Source organism: Diadema antillarum, unplaced genomic scaffold (genome assembly GCF_040938485.1).
Source record: "Diadema antillarum isolate AM-2024a unplaced genomic scaffold, OU_Dant_1.0 seq00000723_RagTag, whole genome shotgun sequence".
In the NCBI taxonomy this organism is placed as follows: Eukaryota; Metazoa; Echinodermata; class Echinoidea; order Diadematoida; family Diadematidae; genus Diadema; species Diadema antillarum.
In genome coordinates this window covers 350,161-370,920 of record NW_027271626.1, presented here as the reverse complement: position 1 = coordinate 370,920, position 20,760 = coordinate 350,161, and the positions used below count along the sequence as shown (strand labels likewise).

The 20,760-nt window shown below is 38.3% G+C and overlaps 1 protein-coding gene across 1 annotated transcript in view; it reads left to right on the top strand.

Moving 5' to 3' along the window:
- The first annotated feature begins 3,523 nt into the window (after positions 1-3,523).
- Positions 3,524-20,760, top strand: part of LOC139738125 (active breakpoint cluster region-related protein-like) — a 134,410-nt gene continuing 117,173 nt past the window's right edge. Inside the window, exon 1 of the mRNA XM_071648786.1 lies at positions 3,524-4,481. Within this exon, the coding sequence (XP_071504887.1) occupies positions 3,620-4,481 (862 nt within the window). The 5' untranslated portion in view covers positions 3,524-3,619. The remainder of the gene's footprint in view (positions 4,482-20,760) is intronic.

Here is a 20,760-nt window from a genome sequence, read left to right as displayed (position 1 = left end):
GGCGTGGAGGGGAAACCTCGCCCTGACATTGGTTTACGCATGCACAAGACACGTAATTGGCCACATGTGGTGAGGCTAATACACAATTGAGTTCTATGGTTGAATATCAAAACAAGGAAAAATGTATGGAAGCTTAGCTGACAATTGGTTGACTTCAGATGTTCTTGCTCAGTAACAATAAGTTGTAAGAAAAAGGAAAATTATCAACCAAAGAGCTCCGGGTTGGAATGTGTTTTGACATACCCGGCCGCAGTGATGGTGAATTTGACCATTGAAAGCAGCCCATTTTCAATCAGAAATTATGTAACTCTCTTTATTTATCAAAGGATAATGCCTGCCACTAAATCCAACGGGCAAGACAGGGTATAAAATGGAACATTCCTGCATGCATGGCAGCCTTATTTAGCTGCTGAAGGGTGGTGACAAACATACATTCCTTTCGACGCTAAAACGTCAAATGTTGTTATTTCTTTTTCTTTAATTATCATTTCTTCTTAACAAGCTAACGCAGCTGTGCCTTTCAGTTGTTCTTCGTCACAATAAAACCAACACAGATTGATCGTGAAAGTCCAGGTGTCAAGGTATTTGACCCTTCCGAACGAACAGCAAAAATGGCCTAGAAGACCGATGTAAAATATTGACTATAGCTTTACCGTGGTGAGGAGGAGCCACGCACTGTCTATATTTTAGACGTGTGTGAACAGCAAATACAGGGATTTCGTGTTTATTTTGTTTGTTTTTTTATACAAAAGTATAGGCATGCTACAGACATTATCTGGATCATCGGTTGATACAGAGGATATACAAAATTCAGAAGGTAGTTAAATTAAGCTCGAACGTAATTCATCAATAACAATTCACAACAAATGAATAGATAATTTGTGATTTTAAGAAGTACTTTTGAATGCAATGTATCGTAGTAACAAAAGAAAGGAATGGAAGGTCATGCCAGTAGAGGAAGAAGATTCACGCACGTGGTTCAACATTTTTAAAGGCAAAGGACTACCTTACATTCGCCAAAAGAAAAAAGACAACAAAAATAGAAAGAAAAAAAAGGACCAGAGTTATCAGATAAACCTTACTCAAAACGACTGGACAGAATTTCACTACGAAAAATAAGACAACACAAAAAGCAAATATTTAAGCAGTCGTTAAAGTTAGATTACTACTGTAGTGAATGCATGCTTTGAACAAACCAATCTAACCTTGGAAATATTTCGGTGCTATAAACTTGTTGTTGTAGTGACAAATATACATTCCTTTCAAGGCTCATGTGTTTGACTTTTTTATTTTCTGTTAGTCAACATGAATGTGCCTTGGGTAGTTCTTAATCACGATGAAAGTCAAGGTATCGAAATAGTTGACCCCTCCATACGGCCAGTGTGCCTAGAAGATATTAAGCAGCCGTGGCGTGGAAGAGAAACAGCGTCCTGTGTCTGTTTTAGAAGTGTGTGAACATTATAACTACATGTTTTAAGCTGTGGGTATAAGCTGTGGGGATAAGATTATTGATTGATACAGGGGATATACAAGACTCAGAAATGGGTTGATACATGCTCGAAGTTCAAATAACAAATATGTTCACGTGACTTGTCTCATTAAAGCCAGACAATGCGGAATGGTTTATAGTTCCCCTTTAAAATTTAATAGAAGTTTATAATTAGATAAATGCAGTCATGACAATTTAACCAAGTGTGGAGAAGGGTGTAGGTGTGTGTGTGTGTGTGTGTGTGTGTGTGTGTGTGTGTGTGTGTGTGTGTGCGCGTGTGTGTGTGTGTGTAAGCGCCGCGTGGGGGATAACAGACAAACAGAATGAACAAAGATTAATAACCCCTTGTATACATTATCGTGTTCTGCAGTGTGTAACATTGCCGACATAACGGTGAACATACAGTATTGATTTTCATTGAAAATAAACATTGATAGTGTACATGGTTCCTTGACATTTGCTCCTGCGACAATAATTGCTCCCATGAAATATACCTGCACGCTAAGCCAAACATAAATTCTACCTACATTTAACACAAACTCTAACTCTAATCCTAATCCTCACATCAAACTAAACGTAAAACCCTATCACAACCCTAACCATTTTCGTCCTTGGAGAAAATAAGACCGGAGCAACTGCAGGAATAGGCCTATTAATGTCGTGTCACCAGTAGTGCGCACAGTCGTCATTGAGGTGTTGGCTGATGATAATCTGAAAAAAAAAATGGAAATGGCCCAACACACAGGCTTGTGCTGGAATCTAGGCTTTTTGCCAACTCAAAATGTTCTTCCAGACATTATCACTGGAATTTGTTTTACTTCGAAACTAGAACAGGATGTTTGGATTCCTTTCCATTATACTATCGCAAAGTTTGATAGTGTCATGAAAAATAAAGAAATCCTGCAATCCTCCTTGTGATTCATCAGTATAAGGAATTTACAAATTCACAGGCTCAAACTTGATTATCTTACGGAAGTTAAACCCCCTTTATTTCTCTAGTTCTATTTTTGTTTTGGTGTATATGCGGTTGCTCCCAATCTCTATGCAGATCGTGGTACATTTGAGTATTATTTATATGGCTCATCGAATAATGTCGTTCTATAATTTCTTTTAAACTATTTCTCAGCAATCCCATTCTTATGGGTTCTTCTTCTTTTCTTCTTCCTTGAGAATAACCACAGTCAGCTTGTCTGTCACAATAAACTAGCAAGTCCATAAATAATAAGAATAATATAATATTATATACATGTATATATATATAAATTATTCGATTATGCAAAAGACCATGACAGAATCGGTTTTTGTCAATGCTTACAGCGGCACGTAAAGCGGAAAAATGTCACGATTATGTAAAATCAACCTTAATGGATTTACTGAAGTTGTTATTTGCTGTAGTTATTACACTGTACATGATTATATAATGACGTCACGCAATATTATTGGCTATACGGGGGTGGGGCATTGATATCGATATGGGGCGGGGTCACTGGACAGGTGGAGGCCAGGCTGAGCTCTAATCGAACCCTTTCGGTTCTGCACTCACAACGTAAACATTCTTGCGTATGAGTGTGAACCACAGTAAGAGTTCTGTGGTGTGAACCACCGTGTCATGCATGTGATGAATAAAGTTCATTGAAACTTTGTACGAAGCCAATGAGTGGTTTATTGTACACCGCATCCTGATTCTGTTAGCAGACGAGCAAGTGTATTGGTGCAATAGTAAACACCGCCACCTCTTGGAACCAGCGCCTCATCGTCACACTCCCAGCCAAGCTTTCCTACCAAATGCTGCAAGGTTGTTTTTGCTTTGCATACACACTCAGGCATAATACTGCATGCAGTATACACACCTTCATTCACACACACGACGACACCAAACGCCACTATCACGAAAATGCCAATCTTACCAGTGTACCGCCGATCCGACATCGCGATTACATGCAGCGAAAAGGTATAATCACCCACCATTCTATTGTATCGTATTGGATGAGACGCTGTAGAGTTGGAGAGTTCCTAAGTACATTGTACCAAGTATTAGAACAAAAAAGCGGCCTGTTAAGCTAGGTGGAAGTGACAGGACCATTTTTCGCAGGAATACGTAGCCGCCTCGCCACGGTGACGGTAGTAAAAATGACGATCAAGGAGGATTTTATGGAAGCATGGAGAAGAAACTTCGGGGAGTTTCCACCGCCGGGTCTCATATTTCTGCTGGACACGACTGTCGCCGCGGCTCTCCCGTTCGCCAGCAAGCGTGCGCTCACCGACCTCCAGCTGCTAGAGGATGACCTCAAACTCACGCGAAGTCGCATCTTTAAATTGAGGAGCGAGATTAGACGAGAGAAATTCTGCCAGACATGGATCCAGAAAGAAATCATTAGGATCCGACGGGCCAACGAGGGGCTAGAATCTCTTGGTTCTGACGATGCCCACAGCATCGACCTTGACAGTGAGGATGGACTGAAGTCGAGAGGGGAAGAAAGCGAAGAGGAAATATTGGAGGGGGATTCGGACAATGAGTGCGACGAGGAGCACGAACACGTCAACGCAGGCTTGGATGCAATTCCGGCTGTTCCCCCGAGGCCTGCGCCTAGTAGATCGATCAGGACCCCGATCCCAATAAATCACGGAGACGATGACAGCGACGACAGCGGAGACGATTACGAAAATGTGGCCTTCATACTGGGTTCCTATCAGCACAATTCCATAAGCCCAAGTTCTCTTGGTAATGAGACCGGGAGCCATGGATCTGACACAGATTACGCCAACGAAGGAGATGACGACGTGCTCGTGCGGGCTGGGTCGTTTGGCAGCAGCCTAGACGACCTGCACATAACAACGGAGAAAAAGCTGGCAATACTGAGCTGCAGGAGTAATTTCAAACCGGTCTCGCCCTCCATAGGGGACTGCGACAAGTTGAGTGAACAAGGCTATGAGAGCTCAAGTACGACAGATGATGTTGTAAACAGCACCACAGAGACCAGGCATGATGCAGGTATGTTCCAGCTTGATACCCAGTAAATACTGGGTTACCGTGTATGTTAGTGCCATTTGTTACAGTCATTCCATGCAGTGCACCTCTAAACCAATTTAAAAGTGATGATGTTCATATAATACTTCTTCTTCTTCTTCTTCCATTAAAGTACATCCCTCTTAGTAGAGTATAGTCGTACTGAGTGCAGTGAGGTGCGCAGTCACGTTAACACGTGCAGTGCATAATACAGTGTTCACACCCAAAAAATAAAAAATAAAAGAGGAGGGCAAAATAAAAGTGCAAGTAAAAACTTCTTTTGAAATACCATGGTATCCTTTCTTGCCTGCAACAGCGACCACCCCTAGGGTCCGAGACAAAACAGAACAAATCAAAGCAAAACAAAATGACACCAACTGAGTATTATTTCACAAAAGATGCCACATTCTTGGCATGAAACATAAAAAGGACTTCAATCCCAGGAATCACTGTGTCTAAAGAGTCAAATCCAATCAGTCTTTCATCAAACTGAACAAAATTCATCTCATTAGCTCATTCTTCCTGAGCTGTGCTTTGAAACACTCCCTCTCCATATCCCATGCATATTGAGAGGAATATCCTGGTTGAAGACCTATAGACTATTAATCTTGATCACCACCAAAATCTCATTTATCCCACCATGACCTTTTGGGATTATGCTGGAAATAAAGAGATGTTGGTAAAGAAAAAAAAAAACCCACATACGTGAATATATATATATATATATATGTGTGTGTGTGTGTGTGTGTGTATGTGTGTGTGTTTAAATATCTTATGTATACACACATTCTTTGTTGAGAGATAGATGTCAATAAATTAATTTTTGTTCACATAAACTTAAATTTCATTTTCATTTTTCCTGCGGGGGGGGGGGGGGGGACAAGAAATAAGATGTGAAGATGGAGTATATGGAGTACATATATATTACTTTCTCTCTCTCTCTCTCTCAGTTCAATGATGGGAACTGAGTAGCAGTATAGTAGAATAAAAAAAAGAGGCAATGATCACCATAGGGATAAATGTAAAGTAATGAGTAGCTGATGATTTACAATCCCTATCAACTGAGGATGTGAATCTGATATCTGTTCAAAGCGAAAGTTCAGAGCGGAGACGAAACCATTCCAAACTTGCCAAATCCAGGCCCTGTGTAAAGCTTCTCCAGCTTTTGTACAGCAAACAACCTTTTAACCATTGAATACTTCCTCTACTGTAGAGGCATAAAAAGCAAAAAACAAATGTAAAATATCTCTATGGTTGGTTATGTGGACAATGCTTTGCCTTTTAGAATCACAAAAGTGTCTGGTTATTTTTCTAGTGAAACATTTCTGCTCCCCAGTAATATAGGAAAGAAGTAATAATGCATTGCAGTATTCTACATGTATGCACAGTAGGACCTACACTTGTATGTAGATGACATTATGTCTTTTTTTTTTGTCATGATTGATTGTATGCCACAACCTCCAACTGCAGTGTGCAATAAGGATTTCTACGTATATATAATACTGTGTGATCAACAGCAATTATCATGTCTTAATACAGTTGGATTATTTCTGTATTGACCATTTTGCTGGCATCATATCATTAGTGAGCTTTTCCTTTATAGAACATTTGTTTTTCTGTGCTTTTGATGGCACAAATCCTGGCTCCATACCATTTCCTCTTCCACTGGTTTCAAGGTCTTTTTCTATCAGTGAACTCTGCAATGAACATTTTAATACACAATGCCCAAACACGATGATCAAACTGCAGGATATTATCCAGATGTCAAAAGAGATTTTCTTTGTGACGTGATCACCGCAGCCACACGTACTACAGATCAGATCTCAGCGACCGTTTTGATAGCATAAGGTAACAGTCAAAGGTGTCCTTGCTGACATAAACACGGTCAAACCCAGTACACCATTGCACATGGAGGTACAGTATAGCGTGACGTGAGGTTGATACTGACTCGAGACTCTGGAAGAATTCTGAAAAACATGATGGTACTTTGTTGGCTGGTCATATAGTAGTGTGTTTACAAACTGAATATCGCCAGGGGTTTTTGTTTATAAATTATTTTTTCCCCCTGTTGTTACCATCTAGAGCAGGCAGTGCCACCCTTGATTGTTTGGTGATGTTTTGTGGCCAATATGAGTCCCTATCAGTCTACAAAATGGTGCACGTGTACTCTGTAAGTCTTCCCCTGGGTAAGCAAAGCAAATGCTAGAGATATTTCTTGCCTTCACTGTCAGAAGAGGGGCTTGCTGCACAAATTGCTTGACTGCTGCAGAAACTTGCACTCCTGCAGTTTGTCAATTTGCAAAATTATTTTTGGGATGAAGCAAACATCTTTAATGGCCAGATCTTATTTCTCAAACAGTTACCAGGTTCCCCCTCCCTCTCCCCCCCCCTATTTTTTTTTTTTTTTGGGGGGGGGGGGGGGGAAGAGGGAATTGGAAAAAAATGGGACAACAAATGCACAAAAATCAAAAGATTACTTTGAGTGATGTTATGTAAAATGTGTGTGACATGGAGGCCAAAAAAACAACAACATATTTTGCTAGTCAGACATCATCCATACAACACACAAATGTTAGAAAGCAAAAGCATGCAGTCTTCTTTGTACAGACTTGTATGTTGTATCTATTTGAAAATTTACTAACTGCCAAAATGCAGGGCTAACAATCGGGGGAACAGTTGTCGCAGGGCACCGGGGCACAAGATTGTCTCAGCTTGGAGTTGGGCACGCGGAGTCCTTTGTGTTGAGTGATGAGGGTATCTCATATTTCATAAGCCACCACTGTTTGATGGCTGTATTTGCTTACTCCAGACCTGGCTGGCTGGCTTCCTTACTCCCTCAGATCTCTGATGATCAGAGAGATGAGGGAAGGAGAGAGAGGGGGAGGGAGAGATGGAGAGGGAAAGAGATGCATCATGGGGGAGTGTGTGCTGTCCCACAGTGGAGGGAACCAGGGGAGATGTTGTTAAATATCGTGAATGGATGTTGATTTGCTCCATTTACAAAATGTGCATACTAAATATGAAGCCGGAGGCTTTTCTCTCCTCATCTGCCTCTCTTCATCCCCTCCTGCAATCCCCCCTCCCTTTTCGTGAGACCCAGTGGTAACATAAATCTGTGCCATCATACATTTTGTCTGGTCATTTGTGACCAGTGATGATAATCCACAAACTTTCCTCTGGTACCTGTACATGTATTCTGGGTTCAGTTTTCTAATGATCTACGTTTTTATCTATGGATAACTGCCAATCAGGTATCAGCCATTGCTACAAGTGATGCACAAAAAGATTGTATGTTCTATAAACCTACGTACAGTACTGTTTTTGGTTAGTCAAGTGAAAACAGGATGCAAGCTACTTTCCTCTGGTACGTATTCTCGGTTCAATTGTCAAATCATGTGTTTTTATCAGTGGATTCTGCCAGTCAGGTATCAGCCACTGCCCCAATCTGCAATGTTTCAAACAGTCCAGGCAATTCCAGCTGTAAGGGAAATCCTGGTGATAATTGGCACAGTCATACAGTTCACCTAAATTCAACCAGGCTGTGTGTAATCAGAGTGCCAATTACGTAGGTAGATACCAGAATGAGCAGTCATTTATTTATTTATTTATTTATTTTGGTAGTGATAGCAATAGGGATAGTAATAGTGTACATTTTTACTTTTTGTTGTCATGCAGTGACTGGAATGACTGAAAGTTCCTGGATGATGAATAAAATTAATGATTAGGGCGTGATAAAGCAGTCAGTATTACTCCCACCCCCCCCCCCCAGACTGAGTTTATTGTCAATTTGCTTTAATATAAAAATCTCCCAAGTCAAAAAATATGCAAAAGTTGGCTATTTTCATTTAGTCATTCATTCATTCATTCATTTGTTTAGTTACATACTGTAATATTCAGTCATTCATTCGTTTACAGACTGTATATAGATCATTCATATTCATTCATATCAATTCAGTCATTTTGGACATTAATTAATTCATACACGAGTATTCATTTATTTAGAAATAAATAAATTAATTCATTCATTCAGTTAGTGCAGGTCCATGTGATCTTGCCACTGAGCATTTTTTATTAGTTCAGGATGCTAGAATTTAACCCGCTTTGCCCACCTGCTCAGGGCAGTTAAAGATTCACTGCTTTGTCAAATCAGTGGTTTCTTGCTTGTTGAATGACTGTAAGGACACTTGCCAATACAATACATTGCAATGCCTGTGAGGGAAATGGGCAATAAATGTTATGATGTAACCCAGTTATCTTTCACAATTTACCCATGGAAGAACCTTATGCATACAATGAAGAATACAACATTATCACCATAGTAATTGCAATAATATGACTAGAGCCCTCTCAGGACCGCCACCACAGAAAGCCATCGACATTGTCTGTGTATGAAGAAAGTCACCACTGGTACAAAATGTAGTTGTAGAGTGAAATGAAATGTTGTTGTTGTTTTAGATTTATTGGAACTCTCTGCCGGGTGGGCAATCTGCTCCAAAAAATATAATTATTCAAATATACCTTTAAATTCAATTACAAAACCTATACTACTTCTAATTATTTACAAAAAAAAACTAATCACATTTATTTTAATATTTACAAGTGATATATTTACAAAGGAAGGAAAAGGGGACAGGGTTCCGGAAATGATGTCATCTGCCTACTCCTGCATCGAGAGAAATGCAGGGTTACGCCGTTCCCGTCAGCAAAGCAGGTATAGGACCCGTGAAATGAAAGTTTGTGTTTTAATGACTTACATGATGGGCATGTATTAAAGGGATGGTTAGAATTGGTTGAGGTGAGAATTCAGCCTTAAACTTTTTGCAAGATATTTAGAAACCACTTTCTGAAATGTTAAGAAGCGTACATTTGTACGATTCCAAGAAGAATTCAAAGTGTACTTGATGAAAATCGGTTTTGAAATGGCTTAGATATCCAAAAACAAAGTAAAACAAAGTGGTCGTAATAAAAGGTGGGTCCTACCATTCATTGGGATTGTTCTGTTTTGGATGTCTTGGCCATTTCAAAACCAACTTTCATCAAGTAAACTTTGAATTCCTCTTAGAATCATCCAATGTTCTTTCATATTTCATAAGATGTTAGATTGTCATTATCTAAAAAAAAAAAATCATCATCAAAAAACATTGGAAACCTCAACGCCATCAAAACCAAAACTGTGCCACCCCTTTAAGCTTATTCAAAAGTATTTTTTAAGCAAGTTTCCTTAATTGGAGTTTTGTAAGTCACCTTATAGGCCTACAATAATACGGCATTGAAAAAGAAGGATTGAAAAACATGAAGTTGATTTGGAGAGTTTTGCAAACACTTGTTTTCATGGGATTTTTTGTGAACAAGTGTGTAGGCCCTAAATGTTATTGTGAAGAGTAAATTGAATGTAAGTTTAGTTTATGTGATGGATTCCAAGAAATCATATTGTGTAAAATTAGCAGTGTTTAGGGAGTTGTTACTGTACATCCAGAGGTCTTCTGTACACCACACGAAAAAAAAAAATGGTCTGTTGCTTCTGCGAAAATGGGAAGCTGCCCCTGGTTTAGTGATGAGAACTGAGCAGCGTGTGGAGTTCCCCTGCCATGTGACTCACCCCATTATGTCTCCCGTGATGAGGATGGTGTTGCTCCAACAGAGCTTAAGAGGACAAGAATATCCTCACGTAAACACTCGAAGCTGCTTGCCCGTTGGTGCGAATAAATGAGTGTGTTGTCCCGAAGTTTTCGTTCAATTTCCGTTTGGTCGAGCACGCCTGGAGGAGGCGAGGAGGAAGTGTCGTAAGAGATGCCCGCAAGATGCTGCTGCACTCACAGAGATGAGAATGAGAAGTCCCCAGAAAGGTTGGTAAATCGCCGACTGTCAGAGTGTCAAGGGGCAAGGGGACCATCGTAACAGGAGCTTTTGACATTTGACTTGGAGCACCAAGCCTACAAGAGCCAGCGATGGTTCCTTCAAACAAAAAGGGAAACAGTCTTTCGAGTAGACCCATGGCAATAAAACAGATTTCACTGACTTAAATTTCAATGTTCTGCTGTGATACAAAAGTTGTTACTGACAGATAGAACACTTGCCTGAGGCTTTACCTGACTAATGCAACAGAAGGATTGATAGGGCCATTTTACATGACTTGAATAAACAAGGTTTTGCCACATAAAGTATGTCCCACGTGGAGAAGAAGTATCAATAAATTTTAATACATTTGAATCCAACTTAAGGGGAAAGAAAGCTGTGAAAATTCATACCCCAATAAAGACAGAAAACAAATGAAATTTGCCAGCATTCATTGGAGTTCATTTATTTCAGGAAACGTTCTCCCCCTCCCTACAAAAAACAAAAAACCCACAAACAAACACAAACTAACACACAACAACCCCAAAACAAAAACCAATTCCGATTTCTAAAGAAGTGAAGCAAGACATCAGACTAGTAAGAATGGAAATTGAAAAACTTCATAAACAATGGGGATAAAGAACTATACTACTTTGATGTTCGAAGTCACCAGTAATGTTGTCAGATATCACCATCTAAAGATGGTACTTTCGGTAATATTGCACATACAATGCAATAGATGAGGAATATTACCATGATTGCTATTTTTAGATCAAGCAACCATCTTCAGAGTATCATCAGTTATGAAGATATGACATTATCTTTTCATTGTACCATGAGCTAGAATTCCACAGTAATGACCAATTACTGTAGCTCTTTAATCGTTATGCACAGAGAGTTTTGAACTTAAAGGATGTGTACAGTTCTGGTCGATGTGTAGATTTAGCTTTTAACATTTTGCGAGATATTCAGAAACCACTCTATGAGATGTCAAAGAGCATGCAGTTCTAAGGGGTATCAAAAGTTTATTCAATTAAAATCGGTTTTGAAATGGCTGAGATATCCAAAAACTTCATGAAACAAAGAGATCCTAATAAAGTTGTGGCATGTCGCCTTTTATTATTAGCACTTTTTGGGATATCTCAGCCATTTGAAAACCAATTTTCATCAAATAAACGATGAATCTTTCTTAAAATTACATGCTCTTTCATATTTCATAACGGCTTTTCATTATCTCACTTAGGAATGTTCAAAACATGAATCCCTACCTCAACCAGTACTGTACAGTCCCTTTAAAAGTGGGAGTATTGAGAGAAAATGAAAAACATTTTATTGAGATAACAGAACGTGAAGATAATGATGGTGAAACCACTGATTCTATGGTGCACCTCATTAAAGGAAAAATATATTCACTGTAAATGATTCATTTGTTCTAAAATTGTATATTTATTACAATAGGTGGCATCAGATGGCATCATCTTTTTTCATGCAGCTTTTTTATCATTGCCTCATTGCCTGGTACACTTCAATTCAAGATGGCTGGCATCCCAATATACGGTCGGCCTGTTTAGATTGTTTGTAAAAGTTGACTTCTTGAGATCTCGCACTACAGTACGTTGTCACCCAGTGCACATCTCGCCTGTCTGTCCAATCTCAGAATTTATCAGCTAGTTGGACTTTCGAGTGGTGCCTATGATGAAATACAATATATGGCTCATGTGTCACTCCTGGTGAGAATGTCGGTCAAGAGAAAACTTGCCGTCATGTGACGTCATTGTCATGTTTTGTCTGTGACATCATCCTGCCCATGTAGAGCTCATCCTTCCGATTTTGATCACCTAGCTTTATATTGCTGCTACTATTTTTGGTCATCCATGTACAAATTGTATTCATTGTGAAACACATTGCAAAACTCTTTTGCCAGATCATATAGCTACATATTTTGACCTTCAGTGTTTTGGTGTTTGGCAGGGTTCAGAGGATGCTGAATTTCTGGTACCAAATTCAAACATTTAAAGGAATTTTTATACTATCTGCAAATCTTTGATACCCCTTGACTGTTTCTTTGTGCATGTGTTTCACAGCTAAACCAGATAGTAGAAGAGGGTTAGGAACACAGAATCCCAGCACAAAAAAGTTGAATACTTGAGGTAAAATCATAATTCATATCAAGGTAAATCACATTCCTTATTTATCCTCAAAACGGCTTTTACTTTTATTTCTTGATTGGCAGTAATGCTTCTTTTATGTATAAGACAGCTGAATACATGAGGACACATTAAGATTATTTGACTAATTTGCCAAAGTTTTCATCATTCAAATTTTCAAGTTTATTCAAAGTTACTTTGAACATATTTGCTAAATTCTTATTCCGTGTATGATTTGCTGGTAGATCTAATGCTTGGTATACACAGAACTTCTTTTTGGAATTTCAAAGATGTTGACAAGTTTGTATCAAGTATGTGGGTTCATGCTAAATCATGAACATGTCAAAGAAATGTTGTATTCTCCTGTTTGAGATCTACTGTACGAGCTGAAATTTTCGCGCACAGATATTTTCGCGAATTGCTACTTGGAGGACATTTGCGCGTGTTGTTAATTTCGTGGTTGCGACGGTCTAACTAAACGTAACTATTTGCGCGTTGTTATTTTCGCATGTTGTTATTTTCATGGTTCAAAGGCGATTCGCGAAATTCGCAAAAATAAAACCACTGCGAAAATTTCAACTTGTACAGTAGTTTATGTCATTAATGCCCTTTCATCAACACACTTCCAGATACTGGCTCTACACATTTTGTACAGTCTTTCACTTTCTCCTCATTACAGATCACTGCAAAAATTCTTTAAAATTAGAATTGCACTTTCTTTGGTTTTCAGGATCTACTCACTAACAAAGATGTTAAACATAATTTGATGGCAACTTGAGATTATGGACAGCTCTGCCACATACACGTGTACGAACCATCGTGGTGTTATGGGATGTTTAAAGTGTCTTGACTATGTATTATATACCAGCCTGCCAAATTTTTGGAAATTTTTGCTCACTCAAATTTTATGCTGCTGTTTACGTGTTGATTTAAATTTCCGGAGATAAGGTTATATAAAGATAGTCATCATCATTGTTGTTTTTCACCTACGTAGTTCGATGATCAATACAATGTATGGTAAGGTCAACAGTGCATTGTGGCTCGTTTTTATGGGCGTACATGTCGGCCTACGTACCTATGGAACGTGCGAGACTGGACTTTGGGTCACACAGCATCCCCTTCCGATTGGTGTTACGTTCCCCCCATATCCTGTCCATTCCGGTCACGCAGAGTTTGTTTTCCCATGATTTCTCTTTTTTTTTTGAGAAAATGAGTGAATCAACACTCAACAGTGCCCATTTTTTTTTTCTAAACCAGTGCTTGTCCTGCTACACTATTATAAATCCAGCAAATTGTTGATCTTGAGGAAAAAAGTTCCCAAAAGTTGTGAGTTTGAGTTTGTTACGTGATGTCATATATTTATAATTTAGAACTGCAATGTCTTCATTTGGATTACATCACTGGCATTTTTACCATGGAAGCAAAAAAGAAACAAACAAGTACTATGACTCAAAGTTCTGCTGCATCATGCATATCGATACATTTGTAATGAAGTGGCTGAATTTTGTTGTGGTAAGTGGTTGAAAATGCGTGTTTCTACATATTTTAAAATGTTTTTGGGAAATAAAAAAATGAACAAAGAAATTGTACAGAAAGCATGATTCATGACAAACTAGCTAAAGATTGAATGTGCCAGAAATACCAGGCAGCTGTGTTTTCAAATCAATTGAAGTTTTTTTGTTTTCTGTTTTAACGTTGGAAGTACTCAGATTGTCAATGGAACTTTGACTTTGGACCCTGAGAATGTACCAGAGGAAAAGTTGTTTTGATAGAAACCAGTTGAACTGTATGATCTAAACCGGACATACAATGTACATTGTAGCACATTGTAGCACTGAACAACACAACTTTTTGTTTCTCTTCTGCAGTGATATTACTATTGAAAGACAAGAGCTCTCGGTCTCAAATTTTCCAAGCTTTGTAAACTCTTTATGAAGATGAATAATAGCACAACTGCACTCAACCGTTCATTCAGAAGCAAAATTAATAACTGTGTGACAGAGCCATGGTCCTCTCTTGCTATGGTTCTACCGGATGTATTGGGGTGTTTTGTGTAGCACATAATGACTTTCAATACTGGTAGTAAAGTTTATGCTATTCCTTGCACCCATCACCGGCATGTTAGATGGGACTGCTGTTTAGCAAAATTAGTGGCAGATATTTAAGACTTTACATGACAGAAAGACAGTGAGCAAGACACAGGTCTTTCCTCTAGACCAGTCAAAAGTCTGGTTTCAGGCCTCTGGCATGCTATACAATGTATGTTCACTATGTGCTCATCTGTAAGTTTATCGCCCGATACTTTGCTGGTGAGTCAGCAGGCATTGGGATGACACCACTGACCCGCTCCCAGCAGGTGACCTGTATCTAGGAATGGGTGAACTCAATGCGAAAGCGGCTACGCCCTGGAGTTTGGGGGGGGGGGGGCATGATGATATCCCTTCCAGACTAAGAATTATATGAGTTGGATGCTCCTGGATGTATCTGCTCAATGAAAAGTCAGGGATAATTTGAATGAAATATCATTGTCCTCTCATGAGATAATTTGCGATTGTTCGCTAATGATGTGATGGGAGGCATTAGTTGCAAAAACTTTCTTGTTGGAAACGCTGTGAAAAATTAATGCATGCTGCCCATTTGCATTTACGGCACTGACATTATTCTCCACTCGGACATTCAGGAATATTTCCGAATGTTCGCAAATCGCACATTCACGAATATTTGGAAATAATCGACACATTGAATAATTGAATAATTGAATATTTGTGAATATTCACAAATTAACGATGTGCAAATATGCGCGCATATGTACGCAATGCGTTAAAATGCGCAAACATTTGCGAATATGTGGAAAATAATTCGCTGTCGGTACTGTATAAAAGCTTTGCAAAACATGACCATCTCTGGCTCCATCACCTCATTGTGTGTCTGAAATGGGTCTGGAAGATTTCATCACTTTATAACGAGCAAGAGTTTGTCTCCACGGATCACTGAGAGGTCAGAGGTCACTTCATAACTAACAGTTAAAGTCTGTCTACAAGGGGTGTCAGTCTTCAAGCTCTACATTTTTGTTGTTCTTTTTTAGGCTATTTTTAGGATTCGTGCATATCAATCATTAGTTTGATGTAAACCTCACACCCAGGCTGTCCCATGGGGACACTCATGCTGGTGTGGTAATGGTACTGTACAGGTATGATCATTAAATCTTTGTATGGATATAAATTGTGATAGAATTACACCATGTCAGTGACATACTCAATGGGGAATAAGCAAAAATAAGCAAAAATTAACTAGTGGTGACATCATGATAATGCATATAAAATCTGCTCTACAGCTTTGAATCATTATTGGGACAAATTGAGACAGTGGTGTTCTCATGAATCTCATGTCTCTGGTAAAAGTAAAAGAGTGTGTCTATTTAGAAGGAAGTGATATTTTTGAAATTTCACAAGCAGTTTTATTTTTATGATTACTCAGCCCAAATTATTCTGCAATTATTTAAAAGGAAGTGATATTCTTGAAATTTCACAAGCAGTTTTATTTCTATGATTACTCAGCCCAAATTATTCTGCAGTCTCAGTAATCATCACTTTTGAAGGAGATTTTTTATGTGCTCTAAAAAAAGATATGAAGAGTTTGTTTGCAAAAACCGATAGTCCATTTTTGAAGAGTTTGAAGTATGGTCTCTGTCATAGAGTACAAAATAATACCTTTTAAATGATATATTGGTCACTTCCTCTAAAGGTACATTTTTGAAGTTATGGTCAAAAGAAGAAAACAATTTCTTATTATTCTCTTTATTTTTCTTGACCTTTCATCACAAATATCTCCATTTGACAAATATGGACTTATCGGTTTTTGCAAACAAACTCTTCATATACAATGTAATATGGAAAATTTTTACTTTTTGATACTCAGCGTGTGACTTTTTATGATATTCAATTTTGCTCTTAGAAAATTCCATGTTTTTGCCATTGCTCTTTTGCCTGCTGACTTTGGAAATAGTCAGTGACCTCGGAAATAGTCAATGACCTCTTTTGGGTAAACTATAGGCCTACGTGTTGTTGACAGTCGACATCTGTATGATTGTATGTGGGTAATTCCATGGGGTTGGGACTGAAATTGTGACATACAAGTTGAAAATTCAAGTTGGGTAAATTGAAATTTTCTTTTTCCCCCTGATTTGTTACTCCCATTCTTCAACTTATTCCACTAGAAATCTGTTTATTACTTCGCACACTTTCAGTCAGCATGGGTAAACAGGTATGACAAATACCTACGTTACATGGACTTCATTTTGTGACATCCTCAATAATTTTGTTTTTAAATTGTGACATACAAGTTGAAAATTCAAGTTGGGTAAATTGAAATTTTCTTTTTCCCCCTGATTTGTTACTCCCATTCTTCAACTTATTCCACTAGAAATCTGTTTATTACTTCGCACACTTTCAGTCAGCATGGGTAAACAGGTATGACAAATACCTACGTTACATGGACTTCATTTTGTGACATCCTCAATAATTTTGTGTTCTGAAATGATAACAATGAACATATCCCAGTTTTTTTTTCCACCATAACACATCAACATATTATCTGACAGGCACATGAGATCATTATTAGTAAGATTGTCCATTCTGATATCAACTGCAAGACACTTTTATTTACATGTTTTTTCTACAAACCATTTACAATTTTAACCAAAGGTTTCATTTTTTCCTCAAGAGTGACACAATAACAACATTCTTTAAAAAACTACAGTCGAGGCAAGTGAGTTGTATGGACATTCAAGTGAAAACATGATTTTATTGTTATCATCAGGGGTTTTCGTACTACAACCTTGTCCACAGTATACTACCTATGTTACACGGACAGTACATGTCTTCGTAACATAGGTACGTTACGACATATCAACTGATTTCCTTTGTTGTGGTGTCAGATGTTAAAACCTACACACATAGACTTTATGTATGTTCCCATGAATAACACTAATGTAACAGTTCTTTGGAATTATACCTGCTGTATACCTTTGGAACAATACCTATGTTACACAGACTTCAATTCTTTGTAACTCTGGTATGAAAGAAGGTAGACTTAATAATAAGAAGAAGAATGATGTCGAGCCTTACACAATTTGACCTTATATACTCTGACTAACAACTTCATCAACTGTCAACTCAACTATGAAAACTAATAAAGAGAAATCATACAAGTTTTCTTGTCTTCTCCATGTTCTTTGTTTGAAGTTAATTTCTGCTCTTTTCTACAATGTCCATTTTCCCTCCGTGCAGTTTTCTTTTTGTCTAGTTTGTTATGTTCACTCTTCTTTGGTGTTGCTTTGTCAGCTTCCTCTTTCTGTTTGTGGAGTGCTGTGGCTGTGCCCTTTTCACTCTTTCACGTAGTTTAATCACGTAGCTGCGGCAGAGGAGGATCCATGGCAGATTCATCGACAAACTGGACAAAAGGTGTGAAGAGAAATAAAATGAAAGAATTAACAGAAAATTTGTGTCTGTGTACTCTTTATATTCCTGTTGATGTATCTGTGTATATGAATGGAATTAAATAATTTGGACAATTTTGCTTACCTTTCTACCTCTTGTCATACCAGTTGGCTACAGTTCCATGTGTACCATCCACCAAAAAAAAAAAAAAAAAAAAAAATATGGGTTACGCTTAAAATGATGTACAGCAGTAATGTTAATAATATTAATAATAATATAGCATGTAAAAAATCATTTTAATATTCTACGCTAATTTTTTTTTTTTTTTTCACATCTATGTAAGCTAGCAAGGCCAAGGGCAGGGCGCTGCCCCCAGTGTCATGGCTAGGGTTAAGGATAGGGTTAGGTTTACGGTTACGGTCCTATTCCAAATAGACCTCAAACAAAATACTAGGCCCCCCTTTTTTTTTACGGTACTCAATCCCCATCAAATTCAAAATTTTTGCCCTTTTTTTAGGATAGGATAGACCAATATTATAAGATGCCAATTTTGATTGCGGTACATATGGAACTATTTCCTACCAATTACCTACCCAAAATGAATACGAAACTGGCATTTTAGCTTTGAGACTTTACAGTGGGTGAACGTGGAATGGAAACAGTGAACCCATGTACTGCTTCATCAGAGCACCGTAAAGCCATCTAACGCTATTAACAGGTCAGTGAAATCTTGAAAGGAAAACACTGACATTGTAAATCTGTTCAAGAGAAAGAATCTAACAGCTCTTAATTCCCAAAATATCAACAACAAAATTGGGCAAACTCTTTCTTTAGCTCAGACGCAGTCGGGACGTCTACATATTCCAACTTCATAGTACCGTACTAACGTTCAGCACATCTACTTGGTAGATACGAATGACATAAGTGAGGTCCAAAATTCACAAGAATCGGGAGGTAAAATAATGTTATATTGCCGTGAAGATACACTGGACATACTTTTGTACGGTTTTCTAAGAGAAGAACACATGCTCCTTTTGCAGAGACGGGCATAAAAGGGGAAATTTGGCGATCACAATTACGAACATGAACAAGTAACAAATATCTCAGTATGTGGGACTACAGCGTGTTAACAGCATCATCGTCCACCGTATATTTGGCCAGTTTAGTGGTTTTAATATCGTTTTTTTCCTCCAATACAGTTTACAAAATGTGACAAAAGTTATTTACTTCGTAAAATAGCGTACAAGCTTACTGATTGACATCGGAAACATTGAAATTCCCGATCGGAAACATCGAAATTCACGTACCGATGTAACACGGACTACAGCAGAAAAACGGGTCTTGCGCCGTCCAGGTAGGTGTGAACGGGCTGTAAGTGGTCTTCCCGCCGTTGGGGAAGTACTGCCAGTGACGTAAATACGATTGCTGAAGTTAGTAGCTCTTCTTTTTGTCGCGAGCGCGACTTTCTTATCCGATGTTACACGAAGAGGCCGGACTTCGGACGGAAGTACGGTAATATGTTCTGTGTTTTCTCTTTTATTTGGAGCTTTTTGATGCTAATTTTTGGACAATAATACTCCTAAAATATGAGTCTAATTATAGAAATCAAGTTTCTGATCATATTATGATTATAAGTGTATGTAAAACCATGCAATACCGATGTTACAACAAAAATCGCCGCGGACTTCGTTTGTGACATCGGTATGAGGTTGCTTCAAGATGCTCTGGTGTTCTTATTTTGTGACACATGTTTATGTGCCTTATAGTCTTTGTAGAAGTCACCTTGCCTCTCTTAATTATGATAGGCATAATGCTGAAAGGTTGTGTATTTCTGTATTACATTGCCATGAAAATGGCATATATTTTTGTCACAACTGGTACCACAAAAAACCATGAGACATCAACAATGAAACAGTCACAGACAAAATAAATTTGTACACAGGCTTGTTTTTTATTCATCAAATAATTCTTCACACATCTCTCTCCAAGAATAACCACAAACCACAAGCAATTATTTGATAAAATTTTCAGAATATGACTTTTATTCCCTGCACAACATGAAAATCTAGAGCAGGCCCAACCCCATGGAATGACCCATGTACGTTTACAGTTGTGGTTAGTTTGGAGGAGAATCCTTCATTTAAAGTATCATATTATTACCAGTGTTTTTTGAATACTCATTTCACAAATATTCTTTCACCTGTCATATTCCCACATCCCATCAATTTCCAGCGGAAACTGCATGCCCAATATCAAGGAAAAACTATGTCAGGTATTCACACCTTGAAATTGACCTTGAGCCACAAAAAAAAAAAGGGTCAAGTCCGCCTCTGTCTATCTAGTAAGTGGACAGGAATGAAATAAAAAAGTGCATCGTCACATACACCTCAGTCAGTGTGTGGTGGTGCTGACCTTCATAGACTATACATACAATGTACATGGTGTACTCGCACCAATGGTTTACTCACACTCAATTCATTCTGCAATTGTACATGTCCTGTTTGTTCCTCGCCTATATTCTCTATTGTCATTTCATTGTCCGTTAGAGAGAGAAAGAACAACTGTTCCCCCCCCCCCGAAAAAAAAGAAGAAGAAGAACGAAATGAAAAAAAAATGCAAAACCGAAAGCAAAATTCCAAAAATCCCCATACACTGAGAACAGGAGAACAAAATCTGTGAATTTGTTTGCTGCTGTGATGGAAATGGCTGCTTCACATTGTAGTCACTTCTTTCAATAGGAAGGGAGACATTATAGTGTACATACATAATGCTGCACTCTTCAATGATGCAGCATTTTTATCTTATTACCTCCGCCAAGGGAGGAGGATATGTTTTCGTTACCGT